Source organism: Labeo rohita, chromosome 1 (assembly GCF_022985175.1).
Source record: "Labeo rohita strain BAU-BD-2019 chromosome 1, IGBB_LRoh.1.0, whole genome shotgun sequence".
Classification (NCBI taxonomy): Eukaryota; Metazoa; Chordata; class Actinopteri; order Cypriniformes; family Cyprinidae; genus Labeo; species Labeo rohita.
Window position 1 is genome coordinate 18,437,432 of NC_066869.1, and position 18,549 is coordinate 18,455,980.

The 18,549-nt window shown below is 34.7% G+C and overlaps 1 protein-coding gene across 1 annotated transcript in view; it reads right to left on the bottom strand.

Annotated features, from left to right (window-relative positions):
• Positions 1–1,086: 1,086 nt before the first annotated feature.
• sorcs3a (sortilin related VPS10 domain containing receptor 3a) overlaps positions 1,087–18,549 on the bottom strand; it is a 323,929-nt gene continuing 306,466 nt past the window's right edge. Inside the window, 5 exon segments of the mRNA XM_051135232.1 lie at positions 1,087–2,941; positions 4,918–5,078; positions 6,184–6,289; positions 8,034–8,133; positions 11,468–11,599. Coding sequence (XP_050991189.1) covers positions 2,883–2,941; positions 4,918–5,078; positions 6,184–6,289; positions 8,034–8,133; positions 11,468–11,599 — 558 coding nt within the window. The 3' untranslated portion in view covers positions 1,087–2,882.

The following is an 18,549-nucleotide window of genomic DNA, read 5'->3' on the forward strand; positions in this document are numbered from 1 at the left end:
AGTTTCAAAACAGAGCATTAATGTATGGTGTGTACATTAATTAAAATTATAAAAAATAAAAATGACTTTAACACTTGTTAACACTAGTTAAAAAGAAATACTGAGGTACCTAACCATTTAGATTTTTTGTATAATAACTCACTTGTTCATAATATTACATCTGATTGTTCTGTTTCATACAGAACATAAAATAAAGTCTTTGAATAGAGCTTTGTACTCATAAAACATCTTTTACATGGAAACGATAAAGCACAATGTTTTGGTTTGTAGTATGTCACTAATTAAGTAGAACAGGAATTAAAGGGTTACTCCACCCCAAAATGACAATTTTGTCATTATTCACTTACCCCATGTTGTTCCAAACCCATAAAAGCTTTGTTTGTCTTTGGAATACAATTTAAGATATTTTGGATGAAAACCGGGAGGCTTGAGACTGTCCCATTGACTGCCAAGTAACGTAAATACCACTGTCAAGACCCAAAAAAGTATGAAAGGCTTTGTCAGAATAGTCCATCTGCCATCAGTGGTTCAATCTGAATTTTATGAAGCGACGAGAATACTTTTTGTACGCAAAGAAAATAAAAATAACGACTTTATTCAACATTTCATCTCATCTGCATTACTGTAGCGCCATTTTGCTGGACGCAAACTGCGAATGCTGTTCTCTCAGCCTCACCACGCGGATACATCTTCTATGTTCTTTACGCTTTGATTCAAACGAAAACAGCGTATCTGTGTGAGCGTCTGATTGAGAACAGCGTACGCAGTTTGTGTCCAGCGGGTATTCTCCAAAATGGCGCTCTAGCAATGCAGATGAGACGAAGTCGTTATTTTCATTGTCTTTGCATACAAAAATTATTCTCGTCACTTCATAAAAATCAATTTAAACCACTGATGGCAGATGGACTATTTTGACGATGTCTTTCATACTTTTCTGGGTCTTGACAGTGGTATTTATCTGGCAGTCAATGGGACAGTGACAAACCTTCTGGTTTTCATCAAAAATATCTTAAATTGTGTTCCGAGGACGAACTAAGCTTTTACTGGTTTGGAACGACATGGGGGTAAGTGATTAATGACAAACTTTTCATTTTGGGGTGGAGTAACCCTTTAATTGCTTGGGGAGTTATTTTGGCCAAAGTCACTTATATTCTGATATATTGCTATACATTTACATTCACAATGGAATCTAAGAAACCACCTGCTTATTATTCATGAGTTATAATCATTTCGTGTGACACAGGCAATCAACTCCAATACAAAATGTCTAACCATATACTGAAACACTGCTCTCTATAGGTTCAACTTTAAATCTGAGGTCAAAATCCAAAATGGCAACATTGAAGCATATGCAATACATCTTTACTCTTTTTTCGTGTACAATGAATGAATAAAAAAACTATTTACAGCACTGGCTTATCTACAGCACATCAATGAATCACCGTTTGGATTCGTAACACCCTTTTTCTGAAATGTGTAGCAGACTGTGTCCTGTGAACTCCAGTCTTCACAATTATATTTACAGTATAAGGATATGAAATGAAATACACTTGCTGTATATACAAAGAAAGTAAAACTGGAGACCTACTGAGAATATTGTACAGTTCAATGGTTTTTCAATCCCTGGGAGATGAGACATTTAAAAAATGTATGCACACAAAAAAGAAAATGGCTGTTAAACTGTTATAAATTAATTTTTGATTCTAAATGGCCAGCTATTATGATGAATACACATTGTTCAAAAGGCATTCTTATTTGTAAGGCATTCACTTATGAAGCAAAATGATTTGGAAAGCCATTTATCTATGAAAAACAAAAGTTGAATGTAAAATAACCTCATGGAATGCACACGAACAGGAGCTTACAAGAAATTACATTAAGGTATGTTAGAATTAAAGAAAATTTTTCAGAAAGATATCAAGCTCTATTGTGTCTATGGTTGTATCTCAAGAGATTTATTCCACAAAACATTCTCAATGATATTTCATGGATTTTAACTAAGTTTGAGCTCCAAAAAAAGTTTTGCTATAGAGACGTGATTCTTAGTAGTTATATTCCTGCTTTATAGAAGTACAAAATGTTGCCTTCAAATGGACATTTTATCACAGTGCTTTTGGAAAGGTATCTCACTTCTTAGCTGAAAAATTCACATTTTAGTCCACATCTAGATAGGTGAGATAAACGTGTAATTAAAAGTTCAAATATTTCAACAACCACCAATTAAGAAGATCGCAGAGCAGGATTGCTTACATGAAGGCGAAGCTGTAATATAGAGAGGGATATAAACACTGTTGGCTTCTTTGCATGCTTCAGCTGCAATTTTGTTCCCTCAGTTCAAATTACAACAGATATAAAAATGAGATGACCTACTGAGGAGATTAAAAACCTAAAAATTAAGTTCATACAGACACTAAATGCACTCTTCACAATGTGTGAAAAATCTGTTTGAATAGTTAAACGAACTTGGCATAAATAAGTTCCGACCCAACAAAAATCACAATTGTTTGATACTAAAAGCCACTTTTTTCAGCTAAATTGACTCAAAAGAGAGAGCAGTGGCTTCCTTCCCAATTTTCCATTATGCTTGTTGCTCTGTAATATTCGGAACAAAACTTTCAGAATTTCAAATGTTGGAAAATGTCCTAATTTCTCACCCAAGCATGTTTTCGGCGACTTGTACAGCAGTTAAGTCTAATCTTGTTTTTCACACAGATCGTAACAAACAAGACACCCATGCAAATCTGAGCTCCTTAGAAAACTATTAACAATGACAGTGTTTTGAAATTACAAAAAAAGCAAAAAGGAAAACCTGTCAACCTTTAAAATTGTGATACCTCTGTACACATTATTACAATACGCCTCCACCTTCTTTCCTGACGTTTTCAGACACTCGTGCAGTTCGGGATCTCCCTTGTGCTTTCACAGGTGCTGATCACACCGCCTACTTGCCGAAAAACACAGAAATGACACATTAGCCTTCAAAATTCAGCTTTAACAAACCAAATTAACTATTTATTTTCTTAACACGTTTCTGGATTGATTTCAGAATCTTGCGTTTAATTTAAATAACTTTCTGAAAGAACTTTTCTTCAAATAAAATCTCAATGGATAAAATCTTAACACGGCTTCAAGTTGAATTTATGGTTTTGCTTTAAAATGCATAACATTACAGAAGTTAAATGCATAATGAATGCCATTTTATGTTATCTTAAAATGCTTGATTATATGCCCAACTATATATTACTCTATAACTAAACCGACTAGATGTTTTCAGAGTCGTTAAATATGTATATCCTAGTGAAGGCGAGCAAAATGAATGTAAAGCAGGCTAGATACGGAACCATTAAGTAAGAAATCAAGCAAATAAACAAATCCTCCTATTAAACACCCACAGAAAAAGCAGTGGGATTTATTTTCTGCGTGGCACCGAATGTTACATGTTTATTCATCTCAGTTGTTGTTATCACACTGACCCCAATTTGACCCCTTTTATAGTTTAATCAGTGCTCTTTTATAATCACTGCTTAACAGCACCAATTAAATATTAATTTGCAGTTATTAAGCAATTACATGATCACAGAAGCATCCACTTGGGAAATAAGGACACTTGGGCCCAGTGTAGATAGTTCTCATTAGCATGCATTGTGTGTCCAAATTATAAACTCTCTTGATTCCAAACGGTGTTTTTTTGGTCTGATAGTACTGTGTAAATCTGAAAGCTGAATGATTCATACTTTTAGTGTAAAACACAAAGCTTGCCACCGCAACAGTAGTTTTATAATAGCGCACAGGTCTGTGACTCAAATATTCCTGAGGCTGAAAAAGACTAAAGCTGGAAAAAATAACTTTTCCTTTCATTTACTTTCCTATTAAGAATTACTCAGACTTAGAACACTAGAGAAAAAAAACACAAAAACAAAAAAACAAGTATTCAGAAATGTACACTGCCATTCAAATGTTTTTTAAAGAATTGTCTTATGCTCATCAAGGCTGCTTTTACTTGATTAAAAATACAGAAAAAATGTAATATTGTGAAATATTACAGTTTAAAATAATGGTCTCAAAATATATTTTAAAATATATTTTTGTGATGCCATTACTCCAGTCTTGAGTGTCACATGATCCTTCAGAAATCATTCTAATATGCTGATTTATTGTGTTTATTACAATGTTGCAAACAGTTGTGCTGCTTAATATTTTTATTTTTTGGAACCTGTGATTTTTTTTTTTTTTCAGAATTCTTTGATGAATAAAAAGTTAAAAAGAACAGCATTTATTCAAAACAGAAATCTTTTCTATCAGTGTAAGTCTTTGCTATCACTTTTTATCAATATAACATCTTTGGTGAATACAAGTTTTAATTTCTTTCAAAAAAACGAAAAAAAATAAAAATGTCAACATTGATAATAAATCAACATATTAGAATGATTTGGAGACCGAAGTAATGATGCTGAAAATTCATTTTTGCATCACAGAAATAAATTCGATTTTGAAATATATTTACTCAGAAAACAGTTATTTTACATTGAAATAATATTTCACAATATTACTGTTTTTTTCTGGGTTTTTCATTAAATAAATGCATTAAAAAACATGAAAAATCTTACTGATCCCAAACCTTTGAACGGCAATGTATCTGAAAAAGTTGGTGGTATGATCACTAGGCTCCGCCTTTAAAAACGGTACTGACCAATCCTACTTTCGCATCTTTTGTCGTGTCATATCAGACAAGCTTTTGCTTTTTTCTAAAGTACTGTACACCTATAACTAAACAAATTGTATTCTGTGGACTATGTATTTACTATGTAATTATTTTTTCTTTCATTATCATGTTTTTATCATGTTTAAGCAAAAATGTATTTGCAAATGGGTTAAAAAAGTGAGTTTAATCTTACACATTATTATCATTTCACTCACGTTTGGCACGGGCCTCCAGCTCTTTCTCCATCAGTTCTTTCTGGGTGGAGAACTCGCTCAGGGTGATTTTTGGTGTGGCGTCATTCTGGCCCACCGTACTGATCATCTCCTGCTCTTTCTCGTGGTTCACCTCTGCGTAGATGTTAATCCAAGGAATTTTTCTGTTGGGAAAAACCCATCAGCCTTAACAATGATCAGGTTTTTTTTTAAAAGGTGTAGCGTAATTTCTGTGCCTCTAGTGGCACCAAATGTAATTGCAATCTGTTTGTTTGAGCATGAATTCAGAAATCTCAAATCAAATAACCAAAACAAGACAAATGTGCAAAAATATGTTTGATTTCATGCCTATTTCAGCGGCAAATTGGCGTGACATGCATGACAGCACAAGGTGAGAGCTGTGCATATGCAAACTTGTTAAACTGCAATACAAGTTGTTAAATACGGTGTGATTGCAATCACAATTCTTTATTGTATTCCTGAAATAATGACAGTGGTAATTGCTGAGTGTATTTAATAACTCTAGAGAAGTTGTAGCCCAGGCAATCAGACATACTGAGAAGCAAAATACATTCGCAACTTGTCTTGATAACACTGTGGGACAATCCGGAACGAATTAGAGCGATGCTTTTGTAATTCCCTGAAAATTCACGTCATGCTTTTCCAATACACCAACCACACTGTAATGTATTTGCTATTTGCACACTTTATATTTTTATGAATTAGAATAAGTGTCTTTGCCTTTTTTTCAAATTACTATTAATTTTGTGAGCTAATTGCTTTGTTTTTCCAAGTGTAACATTTCCATAAATACACTTCCTTTTTAAATTACTTGGGGGAGAAAATTATATCCATTATTAATGATCGTTTCAACATTTCCCTGAGTCTTTTCCATTTGAATTATTTTGAGACCAAATAAATTATTCAAAGCGCTACAAAACAGTTTTCCAGTAGAGGAACCATGGCTGCATATTAAACAATTCATTGATATTTCCCTGCACTTTCAGGAAGCAGGAATGTTTCTACCATATCCAAACTAATAACTAGATTTTACAACTAGCATGAATAAAAATAGCACTGTCGAAACATCCCAGATACAAAGAAAAGTCGCTCCCGATTCCGTCCCATCAAATCTTACTTTGTATTTCATCTTTATATATAGATAAACAGAAACGAGAACTATGGTGTGCATAAAAAGAAATGAAGTTCAATGGCTCGAGTCTTGATAAAAAAGAATAAGTGATGTAAAATCTGTTTGCATGGATGTACCTCTTAAATTTGTAGATGAGAAATACAGCTAAACCCAAAAACACCACAGATAGAAGCATCAGCATAGCAGAACTGCTGTGTCTCGGGATGGAGTCAACCAGTGGAGCTGTGACAAAGACAAACACAAGTGTTAATGCACACTGCTGCCTATTTTTAATAAGAAAACTCATTTGTCTTTTATATCTTTATACACAATGCCACTCAAAATGTTTATTGAAAGAAATTAATATTTTTATTTAGCACTGATGCCATAAAAAGAATCAAAAGTGACAGTAAATCATTTATAATGTTGCAAATGATATCTATTTCATATAAATGCTCTTCTTTTGAAGTGTCTATTCATCAAATAATACTATTTTGTCCAATAACAATCTTGTCTCAACAGCATCTGTTTTAGAACAAAACACACCAGTCTAAAAATGGCATTTCATGCAGATCTAACACCTTTTATTATTAGCAAACTAAAGAACCAACTGATCTTGAATCATTACAGAGCATCTCCTGTGACATAATATTCACAAAACCCCCTCAGGCTCTCTCAGAGGGATTTCTGCCAGTTGTTGGCATCCCATCAAAATCGTTCATGAGAGCCTTACACCCACTGGCTATATATTTCCCTCGCGACTATGTTGTTGAAAGACAGCCCCATGAATCCTCTGACCTTTCCGAAAGAATCCTGAACGCTTTCCAGAACTTTGGCCACGAAAACGAGAAAAGAAATGGGCCAAGGCGGCTGCAAATGCTTCTCTGTAAAAGTGCATGGGTAATAGCACAGACCAGAGTCATACATCAGTAAGAGAGTTCACGTCAAATAAATGATTCTTTCCACCAATTCCAACCAGTTTAGCTACTTCGTTTGGCTTCTTAAGAAGTCTTTCAGTTCAACAAAAGTGTGAATATTTGAGTAAACATTATCCTGTGAACACCTGTGATGATCAGTATTGACAGTTCAGTGAGAGAATCAAGAATCACTGATTCAGTGAGTCGTTAGATTGGCTCAAACTGAAAATATTGTTTAAAAATGTCATTTATATCTGTGATGGCAAAGCTGAATTTTCAGCATCATTACTCCAGTCTTCAGTGTCACACCATCCTTCAGAAATGATTTCAATATGCTGATTTTCTGGAAACAGTGATACATTTTTGCAGGATTCTTTGATGAATAGAAAGTTAATGGTGTTTATTTAACACAGTAAATGTCTTTACTGTCACTTTTGATTAATATAATGCACCGTTGCTGCATAAAAGCATTGATTTCTTTAATAAAAGAAACAAGAGTCTAGTGCAACTCACAAGTTTGAGACTTTCAGATTCATTCTTCTTTTTAAACCAAACGTCATAGAAATCATTCATTCCCAGTGTTTTGCAATCAGATTCTGAATATGAACTGGTTCTTGATTCCCAATCGGACTACTAACACACAAAGCTTTTTTAAACTATTTACTCTACAAAAACCTCGTTCAAAACGACCAGATCAAAACAATAGACCAGAACCCCGTATTCTTTTCAGTGGTGACTGTTTTTTCATTTTTGAAAGTGAGGAGATCTTGCAAGCCATGATTGCTGGAGAGCAATTATCCAATTATCTTCCATAAGACTTTCAACATCACTAGTGGAGCTTAAAAGCCCAATCTTTCAACAATATATAGTGCTGACAAGCTTTTGGTCTCAGGAAAGCAATCAACGTAATTACCCAGAAGAATCGAGGGAACGGTATATAGCACCCAGCAGGGGCTAGAGAGGGAGATCAACTGAAATATTGCTATGTAATCAAAAATCAAAGCCTTTGCACACTACAGATGTCAACTAAATCATGTTACATACAGTATGTAGCACAACAGTTTTGTTACCTAAAGTTAACTGCGTGATGTAAACGATGACCCGGGAGCCAGGTTTTAACTCGAACTCCACAGAGATCTGATTCAAAGCGTTGACCAGGATTTCTGAGATCTAGGGAAAAAAATCATTCAGATGAATTATAACCAGACTAGAAAATGTGAGTAATGCTTGCATGATGCTTTTTGGTTTTTGCATTAATTATCTAAGGTGTTCAGGTGGTTAAAGGTATAGTTCACCCATAAATAAATAAAATGTCTTCATTAATTACTCACCCATGTCGTTCCAAACCCGTAAGACCATTGTTCATCTTCGGAACACAAATTAAGATATTTGTAATGAAGTCCAAGAGTTTTCTGACCCTGCATAGACAGCAATGCAACTGACACGTTCAAGGCCCAGAAAGGTAGTAAGAACATTGTTAAAGTAGTCTTTGTGACAGTGGTTTAACCTCAGTTTCATTAATACTTTTTGTGTGCAAAGCTTTTAGATTTCATCAGAAATATCTTAATTTGCGTTTCGAAAGGTCTTACAGGTTTGGAACAACATAAGGGTAAGTAATTTTAGTAAGTTTATTTTAGGGTAAACTAACCCTTTAAAATAAAAAAAGAAATAAATAATAATAATTTAAGTTGTCATTTATGTCCATATAGCACAAAGTATGCTGCAAGTTTGGTAGCATACACTTTCATAAAAAAAAGAAGATATTTTTGATAAAATCCAACAGTTTTCTGACCCTGCATAGACAGCAATGCAGCTGAAACATTCAAGGCCCAGAAAGGTAGTAAGGACATTGTTAAAATAGTCATCAAAACTCAAAAATCTTAATTTGTGTTTCGAAGATGACCAAAGGTCTTACAGACTTGGAACAACATGAAGGTAAGTAAAAAAAAAAATTATAAAAAAAAATTATAAAATAAAATAAATATCATTCATGTCCATATAGCACAGACTATGCTGCATGTTTCGTAGCATATGCTTTCAGGGGGAGAAAAAAGGTACAAAAGCTATCTTTGGGGTGGTACCTTTTCAAAAGTTACAGTTTTGTACCTAAATGATCCATAATGGTATCTTAAAGGTACATATTAGTACCTAAAGTTTACATATTAGTGCCTAATAGGTATATAAGTGTACCTTTTGAAAAAAGTACCACCCCAGTGACAGCTTTTGTACCTTTTTATCTGAGAGTATCAATGAAAGGCATCAATTTAATAAATCAATTTAAAAGTACAATTTTATGAGGATATAAGAATACTTTTTGTGTGCAAAGCTTTTAGATTTCATCAGAAATATCTTAATCTGTGTTTCAAAGATAAACAAAGGTCTTACAGGCTTGGAACAACACGAGGGTAAGTAATTAAATACAGAATTTTTATTTTGGGGTGAACTAACCCCTTAAAATACATACATACATACATACATACATACATACAGAAAATAAGGTATTATTCATTTCCATATAGCACAAACTATGCTGCATGTTTGGTAGCATATGCTTTCAGGGGGAAAAAAAAGGGTACAAAAGCTATCTTTGAGTGGTACCTTTTTAAAAGGTACACTTTTGTACCTAAATGATCCATAATGGTAACTTAAAGGTACATATTAGTACCTAAAGTGTACATATTAGTGCCTAAAAGGAATATAAGTGTACCCTTTGAAAAAAGTACCGCCCTACTGACAGCTTTTGTACCTTTTTATCTAAGAGTGTTTGATAGCCCGTATGCATCCATAAACTGTATTCTGCACTCATGTTTGTATCAAATGCAGATCCTACTTAGACATAACAGTGGGAATGATTCACATTTTAATCTATTATGTCAGGCTTTGACAACCCGCAGTGAGACACACATACCCCATCCCTGGCATCAGATGGAGTGAGTGCCTGTGAATCCCCAAAAGATTTGTTGTTCTTTCTGCAGCTTCAATGACAATAAAATTGGCCAGATTGTAAAATGTGTTGTTATTTGCCTTATTTGCTTGTGTAATTTGCCAATTGTGATTACGCCTATGAGATATTAAAGCGTAGAGCTTCATTTTGTGAAATGGGACTGTCAGTAGTACTAACGACTTTTTCCAATCATTTTCACGTAACAAAATAAATATCTTAATAGAAAAAAAAATCTTAGTTCTGCATGTTTTAATGAGTAATATTGTTTCAAATCAAGAAACAGGTTTGTGTTGCCTATTAATAATAATATAAAAAAAAAAATGGTCTCTTAGAGATACGCATTTGATAGTAGCTTGAGTAAGGATGCAGATGTAGATTTATGTTCATTATCAAAATCAGTAATATCTGTAAAAACTGTAGCAACCTCATTTTTAAATGGTAAAATGTAATTATTTAAAGTTTTTTTTTTTATTAACCATTGCTCTTCCATAGTACTATCCATAGATCATGATAATAACAGTTAAAACCACAATACAGCACCTCAATACCATGGTAAAAATATAATATAGTTCCTAGGAATTTGTGTGAACAACAGTAACGTTAATACAGTTAGTACAAATGCATAAATGCTATATCAAAATCACAAAAAATACTGTAATTATATTCCATTACTCCTCCTTCAATACATTTAATACATGTCTACATTAATAATATAATAAAATTCGACACAAATATATCCACATTTCTGACACAATACCACTGTGCGGTTAACGCTATTACAGTAAATCTATGGCAAATTATGGTGATTTGTAGATTTAAAAGCCTTCTGACTGTATGGTTGCGCACAGTGTTTCTCCTGTTTGTCAGCGCTGTTTCATCTGGCTATAAACCGAGTCATTTGTGTTATTCACTGAATTCAAGTGCTTCACCTTGGTGCTGTTTAGTGACTCGTCTGCTCTAGTAAGTTCTTTGTAGTAAGTTTGCAATGTACCGCCGTTTGAACTTTCGAACTGAGCAGATAAACGGTCCGAGTGGCGCGCTTTGACTAGCACTCTTTTGTTCCGCCTTTGCTGCATAAACATTATATCGAACTCTTGTAATCATTTATTGAGGAAATGCATATCGCGCAATAATTATCGTTATTGATTTACCGCCCAGCCCTAGGGAGGTTATTTAAGTATGAGAAACACTTAGAGGTATAATGCCTCCGCAAGCACTACTAATAAACATTTCACCCTCAAAAAATGAGCCCTGTAAAAGACCCCGTTGCGACACGTCCTTGTCATGTAATCCTAATTAGACACGTATCTTTCTGCTGTTATCTCAGAGATAATAATGCCTTTAAGGTTAAAGCAAAAAAGGTAACAGGTAGAAATGTCATACAGTCCCCTTCAGAATATTTTTGACACGTCGTCTCTTTTTGTGGTGACAATTACTTTCATTGTAGCCTCGGGAAGAAGCTGCTCTTTTATTCTGATAAAGGTCCATCATTCTCAAGCGCATTTCAACCTTGACCGTTAATGAGAAACCATAAAATTTGCATCGCAGCTCACGTCTCACCTGCTCCAGATCCTCCTCGGTGCGTTTCCTGCCGTCCGATTGGTTCCTGGGAGGAAGCAGGAAGAGTTCGGCGGCAGTCGGGACGCCAGGAAACACGGCCACCAGCAGCTGTTCTTCGGGAATGTCAGCGACCTGGGTGATGTGGGACAAATCGGCACTAATTACATAAAGCTCAGTGATTTATATGTTACCGTCTCCTGCATTTACGAGGGTTACATTCATTTTAAATGAGGCTGATGGCTTCCAGTAAATCAGATTTGATGTATACAGAATGAATCCCGGCCAAGAAATTATTAGACGCAGGCGTGCGAGTGCAAGCGGTTATACACACGTTGAATTCCTAAAGAGCTCAATCAATATCTTAGTCAGAGAGCCACTACAAAGCCCAAAGGTCTAGACATTACGGGCTGCCGCAAAGCCAATAAAGGGAAGCCCACCATGTATTCTCCTAGAGCTACTCACCAAAGGCCATTTCCCTCATAAAGAGGAAATTATCCGAGCTCAGGTAAATAATCTTTGTTTTATCTGCTACTACCACGCAGGGCTCGGCCGGTTATAAGACAATAGCTCAGGAATAGACATCCTAAGCATAATTTACAATGAGCAATGCGGCCGGAGCCGAAGCAGTCTCACGAATCAATACTCCGAGTCTAGGTTTGTACTCACCGCTGCAATATTGGAGAAAGAAAAGCCCTGGGGCTCATTGAAGGATTCAGCCTATGTGCAACCGCTACTGATATTCCTAATGATTAATGCACATCTCCAAACTCCAGGCTTTATTTCTTTTTCTAGATTCGACGCACACTCCTTCTGCTAGCGAATTAAGGTCCAAAAAGTCAATTAGACAGCAAAAGAGAGACATAATGTTGCAATGCTCTTAATTACACCCTGCTAATAGCTTAAGAGTCATTGTTGTAATTAAATCGCTTCGAGTCAAAACATTCCCTTCCCGGACCGAAGAACTGCGGAATAACATTAAAAGGCACAGATGCAATAATCCATTACGGCAGAGGACACAGTTATTATTAAAGAGGTTGTTTAGACATCTGTTGTGTTTTCTGTCATTGTAGTTCATCTTTCCCTATTTAAGTGCTTGGCGGTGTCTATTATTGAATGCAAATACAGCTTAACAGGCAAATTTAAACAACTCAACACTTTGGTTTTTAACAACATGTTCCAATATTTTTCATTCAGATGTATAGCGCTATAAAAAAATCCATTATTGTCATCTTTACAGAGACCATCCATTGTGCAAATGCTTCTTTGGAAGCAAAGTCATCAATGTGAAAGTCCTTGGGCACTTTTTAAAGCACAACACTCACAGATGAACAATATACTGAGAATTATTACGAAGTGAGAAATTTGCACAGCATGGGCTGGAGAATGTGCCGAAGTGCACTCTAGTCATGCTGAGAGTCCGTATTAGGTAAACATGTCTGGGTGTGGTGCAAATGGAAATGCAGTTGGTCCAGTAACAGGAAGACACACTCACCTCTATATATAGACTGGAGTTTGAGGATGAAAGTGTCATCCTGTTACTGGAGGAACTGAATTTACATTTGTACCACATCCAGACATGTTTTAGAATTTTTAAATATCTGAAAGCACATTATATTATGATAATCAATCCTAACCACACAGTAAAAAACAAACAAACAAACAAACAAACAAAAAAAAAAAAACAATTTGTTGAGTCAACTTAAAATAATTTGTTACCCTGCTGCCTTAAAATTTTAAGTTTAGTAAACTCAAATAAGTTTAGTCAACCTGAAATGTTAAGTTGTACTAAGTGCCAACTTAGATATTTGAGTTGACTTAACAAAAAATTTCATTTGTTAAACTTAAAAACTGGGTAAGTTACCCAGCTGCCTTAAATTTTAAGTTGAATCAACTCAAATATCTAAGTTGTCACTTAGTACAAATTAACATTTCAAGTTGACTAAACTTATTTGAGTTTTCTTAACTTACAATTTTAAGGCAGCCTGGTAACAAATTATTTTAAGTTGACTCAACAAATATTTTTTTACAGTGCATGTATGAATGCATATTTGCCATTTTAAAGGATTATTTCACTTCCAGAACAAAAATTTACAGACAGTTTACTCACCGCATTGTCATCCAAGATGTTCACATCTGTCTTACTTCAGTCGTAAATAAATTATCTTTTCTGAGGAAAACATTTCAGGAATTCTTCATATTTTAAAACCCTGGAATGTTTGCCTCAAAAAACACAATTTCTTTACAACTGAAGAAAGAAAGACATGAACATCTTGGATGACAAGGGGGTGAGTACATTATCTGTAAATTTTTGTTCTGGAAGTGAACTCCTCCTTTAAGATATTGTTGGAAAGAAAGAAAGAAAGAAAGAAAGGGGGGAAAATAATAATACTAATAAGATAATATTATGAATTCTACTATTAATAACAATATAAAACACACTAAGAAGTAATGAGCTGCTGGGTTCATGAATATTAATCATGTAGTTTGCGTTCGTGCAGACTGATTTGCTAAAATCAAAACAGGGACGATAATAGGTGAGCGCCGGCCAATGAGATTGCTGATTGCGCATTAGTCGCACCCACTACCGGAGAAACCAGCAATATCTTATAGATGTTCTTAAAAGCTGAATAATTTCAAATGAACATGTTACTTTAACAGGAAAATACAACAAAAAATATAGTTTACATATAGCGCGTCATATAGCGTGTGAGAAACAGTGCAAAAAACAAAAACAAAAAAACAGTAAGAAAAGTATTTTGTATTTTAAAATATTATTACAAATAAATAATTTGAAATCATATATATATACATTTAATTATATTTTATATTTTATAATTTGTATTTTAATATAAACATATATATATTTATACATATTTTTACATGTGTTTTATTCCTGTGATGGCAAAGCTGAATTTTCAGGATCTTTACTCCAGTCTTCAGTGTCGCACGATCCTGCAGAAATCATTTTAATATGGTGATATTTGGTGGAGACTATTATCAATGTGCAGCATTTATTTAAAATTCTAATTTTCTTCAATAATGCAAAAATCTTCAGTGTCACTTTTAATTAATTCAAAGCATCCTTGCAGAATAAAAGTATACATTTCTTATAGAAATTATCACTTTTATACACTTTTATGAAGCTATTAAGGTTCAGAAACAAAGCAAAAGCATCAAAATAAGAAAAAAAATGTAGTCCATACAATTGATATGCCATGTTCCAAGTCTTCTGAAGTCAAACAATAGCTATACGTAAGAAATTATGTTTGTATTCTTTAACTAAACTGTAAAAAAGGGCGGCACCCAGAAACGTTGTCTTAAAATTAGGGCTGGCAGACGAATTATCATGATTAATCACATACAAAATAAAGAGTTTGCCTAATATATGTGTGTGTACTGTGTGTAATTATTATGTATATATAAATACAAGCACATTCATGCATATATTTAAGAAGTATATGTATTTATATGTATTTACATTTACAAGTATATGTATTTATAATATTTTTTATAGAATTTACAATTATATATAAATAAAAAATATTTTGTACATAATTAACATATTTCTCTTAAATATATACATTAATTCGTGTGTATTTATATACATACATAATAATTACACACAGTACACACACATATATTAGGCAAACTTTTATTTTGTATCGTGATTAATCGTTTGCCAGCCCTACTTAAAATGTAAAATATTTAACAATTATTAAACAAAATATTTAAAAATGAGGCTCCATTTTGGCACTTTTGCACATTACTCCATGTAAAACGTTGTTTTTGAAATTTGATCACTGATGCCACAAGTCCTACAGGGTAATGGCGCCGACTCTTCTTCCCAAAATATCCTATTCTCTTTATACGTCACCCATCAATAAAAGTCTAAAATAACAAACAAAACCTGGTACTTCTTTCAGTATCGAAGTGTTTGTGATTCAAGTCCTGTGCTGACTCTGAGGCACTGGCTCTGCCTTTAACCCCTGCTACTGAAACCCTCTCTTCTCATCTCCTCAGGCTGTTATACCGCTATCGCCCCGGTGCACCAGAACAGACACCCGCCTCCACTCACCTCTCCTGCCCATTGCCTCAAACAGCCATCTTAAATGGACCTTGACTTTGATTATGTCTGAGCCTCGCTCTCCGTCTCTTTTTAATACACCGAGCTGTTTATCAGCGGCAGTATGGATAAAGTGTATCTGCTTCCTCTAGGGCACCACGGGATGTGCTTTAAATGCGAGAGGATAAATGAAAGGAACGGGAAATAGTGAGTCTCTTTACCATGAGAGCTCAATATTAAGCCATTAGGCTTTAAACTTGATGTTGAAACAAAGAGGGGGAAAAAGTTGGAAGAGGGCAGTTCTACTTCTGGTGAATTCTGGGTAAACCAAGGGAATCTGAGGCCGGAAAGATAATGAGAGAGAAAGAGCACATGTAGGAGACGGAGGTGCGTGCACTTTACGAGCAGATGTGAGATCAGTAGCCTCTTTGTGCTCAGCTGGTCTGACTTTGTTCTCAGGCAGATTCTAAGGCTCTGTTCTTTATGAGGGAGTCTAGATTTGATTGTGCTATTTAGAGATTACTGTTATTTTTGTGTTTCATGTCTGAAACAGAGAGAGAATATGGCTGGTTTGATGAGCACAGTTTTCATAATGAAACAGGAAGCTCAAAAATCACTTTAAAACAGACGAAGCTGTTTTAGCTGGTCTCTTACTGTTGGTCTGTCTGATGAGTTTCGAGCACTTTGGGCACTATGGCTCCACCTCTAAACCAGATAGACCATGTTTTAAGCACTGACCCAAAACTGTATAAAAAAGCATTTTTATCTCGACAACTCTCTGAAGATTTTAGCATGGTAATGGATATGACAATGTTAATGCATTTGGTCTTGGCGGAACAGATCTGCTACGCTGCTGATGGTTATTGCTGTTGTTGTAGATTATTGCTGCTACAAATCAAGTTCAGGAACTTGCCAATACATACGCTGATATGCTTGTGAGAGTACTTAAAGGAGAAGTCCACTTCCAAAACAAAGATTCACATATAATGTACTCACCCCCTTGTCATCCAAGATGTTCATGTCTTTCTTTCTTCAGTCATAAAGAAATTATGTTTTTTGAGGGAAACATTTCAGCATTAATCTCCATATAATGGACTGATATGGTGCCCCGATTTTGAACTTCCAAAATGCAGTTTAAATGCGGCTTCAAACGATCCCAAATGCGGTTGTAAACGATCCCAGCCGAGAAGGGTCTTACCTAGCGTAACGATCGGTTATTTTAATAAAAATAATACAATTAATATATTTTTATATTATATATATCTTGTCTTACTCTGCCTGAACTGTTTGTCGAAAAACTCCCATCTCATGTTCTCCTTCAACTTCGAAATCGCCCTATATCGCTGTTTTACCTTTTTTGTTAAGGGTGTTTGATCTTCTTTGCATGTTCATTTTGCAAAGACTGGGTCGGTACTGCTGCAGCGATGTAGGATGATTTTTGAAGTTGAAGGAGAAAATACGATTGGAGTTTTTCGACATACCCTAACTGTCTTGAACCAGAATACACAGAGTTCAGGGAGAGAAATTCAAGACGAGCGTTTAAGATTAAAAAGTATTTAAATTGTATTTTTTAAATGAAAATAACCAATCGTTTCGCTAGATAAGACCCTTCTTTCTCAGGGATTGTTTACAACGGCATTTGGGATCGTTTGAAGCCGCACTTAAACTGCATTTTGGAAGTTCAAAATCGGGGCACCATATCAGTCCATTATATGGAGAAAAAATGCTGAAATGTTCTCCTCAAAAAACAATTTCTTTACGACGGAAGAAAGAAAGACATGAACATCTTGGATGACAAGGGGGTGAGTACATTATATGTGAATCTTTGTTTTGAAAGTGGACTTCTCCTTTAAAGGCACAATATGTAGGTTTTTACCACTAGAGGGCGCATATTCAAAAAAAAAAAAGAACCAAAGGTTATTTGATGAAGCCACGATTGTGTGTGGAATAATGGAAGTTGTAGTCTTCATCCCCACAGGTGATGCAATCTGACGGGACTCGGGCAGAAATCATGTCCATGGATAAGCTAATGTATTAATGACTTATTAAGGCCACTGTAGTAGGAAGCAGGGTGGAAGCAAAACAAGGACGCTTTTATTATGCCACAGTCGACCATTTCCACTTCTTCCGGTCATGCGTATGTGAGGTAAAACAGTGCTTTTTTTATCATATTAGATACATCTGAGTGTGTCGAAATTTCTGTTATAATGCTACTCTATGTGTTAGTCGCCTGTCTAATAAAGCGCATAACATATTAAAGTGTCTTTGGGGTTTCCATGTTCTCCACAAAATAAAACCAGGAAAACTCAAGGTGTTTGACATCACTGACAGGCGACGCAAGGACACGGTCCGTTACTCTAGTTAAAATAGCTTATTTCTCTGGATTTAAACATTCTTGGAAACATTTGGGATAATGTAAATTAAAAAATCCTACATACTGTGCCTTTAAAACATAGTGCTGCTACACAAGTAGCATATATAATAAGTCATAGCAGATTTAAATAGGTGGAGGGTTTCAGAGGAACTCTGAAAGTGTGCTGTCAAACGCTCTAGTGAATGCTAACCAGCTATTTAAATGTAAAGCAGCAAGTTCATTGGCTGTGTATGCAACATGAACCAGTCAGCCTGTGCTAGGTAGTTTAACGCTGTGAATATCATCAGTTTGCATTAAGGACCCATCAACCTAAGCCACCTAGAGTTTCATGATAGAACTTGCCATTTATGGATTAATTTTAAACAACACCTATTAAAAATATATATACACTACAGTTTAAAAGTTTGGGATACGTAAGATTTATTTATTTCTTTATTTATTAAAGAAATTTCCACTTTTATTTAGAAAGAATGCATTAAATTGATCAAAAATGACAGTTTAGACACTGTCATGTACATAAAATTTATTTCAAATACATTTAGTTTAGAATATTTTGTTAATTAAAGAATCCTGAAAAAATATATCATGGTTTCCACAAAAATATTAAGCAGCACAAGTGTTTTCAACATTGATTTTTTTTTTTTT